Source organism: Dermochelys coriacea, chromosome 23 (genome assembly GCF_009764565.3).
Source record: "Dermochelys coriacea isolate rDerCor1 chromosome 23, rDerCor1.pri.v4, whole genome shotgun sequence".
Classification (NCBI taxonomy): domain Eukaryota; kingdom Metazoa; phylum Chordata; order Testudines; family Dermochelyidae; genus Dermochelys; species Dermochelys coriacea.
The window spans coordinates 16846554-16852553 of record NC_050090.1 but is presented as its reverse complement, the minus strand read 5'-3'; the positions used below and the strand labels follow the sequence as shown (position 1 = coordinate 16852553).

The 6000-nt window shown below is 69.7% G+C and overlaps 1 protein-coding gene across 1 annotated transcript in view; it reads left to right on the top strand.

The window, feature by feature from the left end:
- The first annotated feature begins 1837 nt into the window (after window positions 1-1837).
- Window positions 1838-6000, top strand: part of MECP2 (methyl-CpG binding protein 2) — a 33602-nt gene continuing 29439 nt past the window's right edge. The window contains exon 1 of the mRNA XM_043501328.1: window positions 1838-1934. Coding sequence (XP_043357263.1) covers window positions 1900-1934 — 35 coding nt within the window. The 5' untranslated portion in view covers window positions 1838-1899. The remainder of the gene's footprint in view (window positions 1935-6000) is intronic.

The window sequence follows — 6000 nt, the reverse complement described above, 5'->3', positions numbered from 1 at the left end:
GGCTAAAGGCCGTCTGGGGCAGCTGCTTTGTCTGAGGACGCGGATGGCCGCCTCTGCTCTGACCCACCAGCCCCCATTCACCTCCCGGAGCCAGGGACAGAACCCAGGAGTCCTGGCTCCCAGTCCCCACCCCTTTGCCCCAATGCCTCACGCCTTAGCCAAGCGTGGCCCATATACCAGTTTAGGGCCCAGGTTCCGATTGGGACTGGAGAGCCCTCTGCTATTGGGCTTGGGTTATTACCGACCAGGCCGGGCACCTCCAGAAGGTTGGCATCTCTGAGCTAGACAAGGTGGCATGTTGAGGCATCTGTACAGGTGTCAGCGCCCCCGATAGTCTGATCAGTGGGTGCCACAGCCAGGGGAATGGGTTTCTCACGCATTGGCGGGATGGCCTCAGCCACAGCCCCCCATAGCCATGGGTGGCACAAAATGGTGTCTGAGGCCTGCCATATGAGGTTGGGGGTTGGAGCTGGGTGCAGCAACATTTCCCTCCTGGGGCAATTGGGGGCATAGGGTGGCCTTGGCACAACTGTGAGGCCTTGAGCTAGGGCTGATGGAAGGGACGGGGCAGAGCCATCGTGACTGTGAGGCCGGGGCAGATGGTCTGAGCATGACCCTAGCGTCATGGGGGACTTGCAGAGCCCTAGGGAGGACGGGATGTGGTGGAATGAGTGGGTGGCCATGGCTGGGGGGTGTGGTTGTGGGAGAGAGCAGCCTTGATGTGACTGCGGATATGTTGGGGGTCCCGGGACAGCGTCGGCATGGTGGGGCGACCATGTTGGAGGTAGCCAGGGCAGCCTTGGCGTGATGGCGCAGTCATGTTGGGGGTAGCTGGGGTAGCCTTGGCATGATGGTGTGGCCATGTTGGGGGGAGCCAGGGCAGCCTTGGCATGATAGGGAAGTCATGTTGGGGGAAGCAAGGGTGACCTTAAGTGTGACTAGGCAGCCATGTTGGGTGGCCCAGGGCGGCCTTGACATGACTGGGCGGACATGTTCGGGAACCGGTCAGCCTTGGTGTGACGGGTGACCATGTTGGGGGAGGCAGGGCATTATTGGCGTGACTGGGTGGGCATGTTGGGAGAAGCCAGGGCGGCCTTGGCGTGAGTGGGGGGCCCGGGCAGCCATGTTGGGGGGCCCAGGGCGGCCTTGACATGACTGGGCAGCCATGTTCGGGAACCGGGCAGCCTTGGTGTGACGGGTGGCCATGTTGGGGGGACCAGGGGCGACCATGTTGCGGGGAGCCAGGGCATTATTGGCGTGACTGGGTGGGCATGTTGGGAGAAGCCAGGGCGGCCTTGGCGTGAGTGGGGGGCCCGGGCAGCCATGTTGGGGGGGCCTAGGGCAGCCTTCTTTGACTGGGAGGCCACAGAGTGGGTGTGGCAATGCCCAGGCAGGGATTGCTGACTGAGCTGGAGCAGCAGGGAGGTGCGTGGGAGGCAGGAGTCTCGCCTGCGCCGGAAGAGGCCGTTGGAAGGAGTGGTGGTGGTGGTGACGGTTGAGGGGAAAAACCGTTAAAACCGTTAAATTTCAAACCTCCGTAGTCTGAGGCCGCTCCCCGCCCCCTTTGGAAAGTGACCGATGGACTGCAGGACCAATGGACGAGCAGAGAGGCAGCCGGGGCCCAATCAGGATCCGCGCGCGCTTCCTCAGCCCCGCCCTCTTTAGAACGTTGTAACTGACAGCGCTTCGCGCCAATTCCAACGGTCGCCGGGAGCGCGCCGACCCCGCCTGTAGGGGCCAACGGCGCAGTCCAATGAGCGAGCGGCGGCACAGTGAGCGACAGCTTCGTTGTCCAATGGTAGTGGAGGGGCGGGGCCCGTCGCTCCGGGTTTCCTCTCCGGCTCGGTCTATTCCCCCCCACCCCCCCTCACTCCCCGCGGGTTCTTCGCTGCGAAGAAAATGGCGGCGGCGCCGAGCGGAGACGAGGAGAGATTGTGAGTGGCCGGGGAAGGGAGGGGAGAGGCGGGGACGGGACCATTCGCCCCCCTCGCGCGGAGGGAGTCGGACGGGCCCATCCCGCGGGCCCCGCGCCAGGAGAGGAGGGGGAGCGCGCGAGGGGGGCTGCGGCCGTTGGTTCCTTCCCGCTCGCGGCGGTCCCTCCTCCCCCTCGCGCGCGCCCGGGGGGGTCCCGAGTGCGTCACAGCGGCCCCCGCTTCCCGGGGCGGGGCCGCCCCTCACCTGGGGACGGAGGGAAGAAGCTGGGGGCAGGGAGGTCAAAGGGCAGCTCGCGCCAACCTGACCCTGTCGCGCTACCACCGCCCCTCCCCCCCTCGCAGTGCCAACGGCCGGGCTCGTGCAAAACCCCCTCCCCACCCCCCCGCCGTGCCGACCTGCTGGCTCCCGCCTGCCAACAACCTCTCACGCCCCCCGGCCCGGCCCCCGAGTCGCGCCAACCCGCCCGGCCCGGCCCGGCCCCCGAGTCGCGCCAACCCGCCCGGCCCGGCCCGGCCCCCGAGTCGCGCCAACCGGCCCGGCCCGGCCCGGCCCGGCCCCCGAGTCGCGCCAACCCGCCCGGCCCGGCCCAGCCCCCGAGTCGCGCCAACCCGCCCGGCCCGGCCCGGCCCCCGAGTCGCGCCAACCCGCCCGGCCCGGCCCGGCCCCCGAGTCGCGCCAACCCGCCCGGCCCGGCCCGGCCCCCGAGTCGCGCCAACCCGCCCGGCCCGGCCCGGCCCCCGAGTCGCGCCAACCCGCCCGGCCCGCGCCGGCCCGGCCCCCGAGTCGCGCCAAGCGGCCCGGCCCGGCCCGGCCCGGCCCCCGAGTCGCGCCAAGCGGCCCGGCCCGGCCCGGCCCGGCCCCCGAGTCGCGCCAAGCGGCCCGGCCCGGCCCGGCCCGGCCCCCGAGTCGCGCCAAGCGGCCCGGCCCGGCCCGGCCCGGCCCCCGAGTCGCGCCAAGCGGCCCGGCCCGGCCCGGCCCGGCCCCCGAGTCGCGCCAAGCGGCCCGGCCCGGCCCGGCCCGGCCCCCGAGTCGCGCCACGCGGCCCGGCCCGCGCCGGCCCGGCCCCCGAGTCGCGCCAACCCGCCCGGCCCGCGCCGGCCCGGCCCCCGAGTCGCGCCAACCCGCCCGGCCCGCGCCGGCCCGGCCCCCGAGTCGCGCCAACCCGCCCGGCCCGCGCCGGCCCGGCCCCCGAGTCGCGCCAAGCGGCCCGGCCCGGCCCGGCCCGGCCCCCGAGTCGCGCCAAGCGGCCCGGCCCGGCCCGGCCCGGCCCCCGAGTCGCGCCAAGCGGCCCGGCCCGGCCCGGCCCGGCCCCCGAGTCGCGCCAAGCGGCCCGGCCCGGCCCCCGAGTCGCGCCAAGCCGCGCGGCCCGGCCCCCGAGTCGCGCCAAGCCGCCCGGCCCGGCCCGGCCCGGCCCCCGAGTCGCGCCAAGCCGCCCGCGCCGGCCCGGCCCGGCCCCCGAGTCGCGCCAAGCCGCGCGGCCCGGCCCGGCCCGGCCCCCGAGTCGCGCCAAGCCGCCCGGCCCGGCCCGGCCCGGCCCCCGAGTCGCGCCAAGCCGCCCGCGCCGGCCCGGCCCGGCCCCCGAGTCGCGCCAACCCGCCCGCCCCGGCCCGGCCCCCGAGTCGCGCCAACCCCCCCGGCCCGGTCCCCGATTCGCGCCAACCCGACCGGCCTGGCTCCCGAGTCGCGCCAAGCCCCTCGGCCCGGCCTGGCTCCCGAGTCGCGCCAACCCGCCCGGCCCGGCCCCCGGGTCGCGCCAACCCCCTCGGCCCGGCCCGGCCCGGCCCCTGGGTCGCGCCAACCCCCTCGGCCCGGCCCGGCCCGGCCCCCGGGTCGCGCCATCCCCCTCGGCCCGGCCCGGCCCCCGAGTCGCGCCATCCCCCTCGGCCCGGCCCGGCCCGGCCCCCGAGTCGCGCCAACCCCCTCGGTCCAACCCAGCCCCCGATTCGCGCCAACCTGCCCGGCCCGGCCCCCGATTCGCGCCGGCCCGGCCCCCGAGACCCGCCGGCCCCCTTGGCCTGGCCTGGCCCGGCCCCCGAATTGCGCCAGCCTCCCCCGGCCCGGCCCGTGTCGCGCCAGTCTCCCTAGAGGCCAGCCTGTCTGGCTTGTGCTAGCCAGCCCTGCCAATGTCCCTCTGGCCCGACTCGCACCAACCCTACCAATGACGGCCCGACTCGCGCCACCCTTCTGGGTGCTAACCCACCTTGCTCACGTCAACCCCCTCAGTGCCGACTCCCCGGCCTACTACATGCCAGCCCCCTTGGTGCCGACCCACCTGGCTCACGCCATCCCCTTAGTGCTGGTCCTCCCCCTGGGCCTGTCTCACACCGACCTGCCCGGCTCATGCCAATCCCCGCAGTCCGGCTCACACCAGCCCTCTAGTGCCGAGCCCTACGGCCTATCCCACGCCAACCTCTGACTCAGCTCACGCCAACTTGGCCAGCTACTGCCAATTCCTGAGTGCTGACCTCCCACAGCCCAGCTGACGCCAAGCCCCCTCGGAGGTGTTGATGTGAGCTGCACGATTCTAGTGCCACTCACAACAACCACCCCGTGTGGCCCAGCCCCCTTTCATGCCAACGCTTCCCCTTGGTGCCCCTTACGCCAACCTGGTGTTGCTCCGGGTCCCTCTTGTGACAACTCTCAACTCTGTGTTGCCCCTACTCACACCAGCCCCTTCTCTCCGGAGCCGCTCAGTCCCGCTCCCCCGGAGCACCCCACTAGCACCAGTTCCTCCCCTCAGTGCTGCCCTATTACTGCTCATCCCTTCCTGGCACTGTGGTGCCCCCCAGGCCTGCTCACGCCAGCCCCCCTTGCACAGAATTGTGGTGGTGCTCTGTTTCCACTCACACCAACTCTACTGATGGCAGCTTTGTTTCTGCTCATGCCAGTCCTCCATGGCACTATCATGCCCCCACCCGTGCCAGGCCCCCCACTACTGCACATGGTGCTGCACAGCCTGGCTCACACCAACATCTCCTGTCCCTCCTGGACACCATGTTGCTGCCTGATTCCCTTTCACATCAAGTCCTGCGATGCCCCCCCAGCCCCACTCATTACCAGCTCCCTTGCCAGCTTGTTGTTGTCTCAGCTCCACCAGGCCAATTCCACTCCCAGGTCACCCTGTTTCTTCTCCTGGTGACCCCTTTCCCTGCCCACGCTCAAGCCCCTGGTGCCCAGGAGCTGTCCAGGCTCTGCTTTTGACACCCCTTTAGTCTTTTGGATCTGCCCACCCTGGTGCTGAGGTCCTGCCCCAGTCCTGCGCATGCCAGCCCCCTAGCACACCTCTGCTCATGCTCACACCAGCTCCAGCCTCGAGGTGCTGCAGACTCGCGCCAGGTTCCTCAGTATTGTGGGCTCATGTTAACCCCATAACACCGCCATGCCACCCTGTCTGGGTCCATGCCAGCCCCAAGGAGTTGCCGACTCATGCCAGCCCCCCAGTTTCCCCCAATATTGCTCACATCACCCACACCAGGGCCCCAAAGTGCCGTGGCCTGCATGCTTGTGCAAACGCTTCGCCTCCCCATGTAAGCCAGCTCAGGATGTCGTGGCATGCTCAGGCTAAGGCATTATTGCCGGGCAGCGTCAAGTTCAAAGCAGCAAAGCATTGTCCATCTTGTGCCAACTCCTGCAGCTTCCCAGCCCTGTTGTCCCCCTGTATTCCCACCAGCCCTTCTGGTAATCCCCGTGCAGACTGTCACCTGAGCCCTGTCCGCTGGGGTCACCTTCATGACATTTTCCCTCCTTGGGCACAAATTGTTCACCCCAGTCTCCTGGCTTCAGGCTTCCTCTTCCATTGGTTTTCCCCACTCTTCTGTGTAGCATGGGGATGACCTCCCACGCCGGTCCTGACGGGATCACTGTTTACTCAACAAAATCACGGGATTTTGCAGGAGGGGATTGTTTGAGCGTGACACTCATAGGACATGTTTCAGAGTAGCATCCGTGTTAGTCTGTATTCGCAAAAAGAAAAGGAGTACTTGTGGCACCTTAGAGACTAACAAACGTATTTGAGCATAAGCTTTCGTGAGCTACAGCTCACTTCATCGGATGCATCCGATGAAG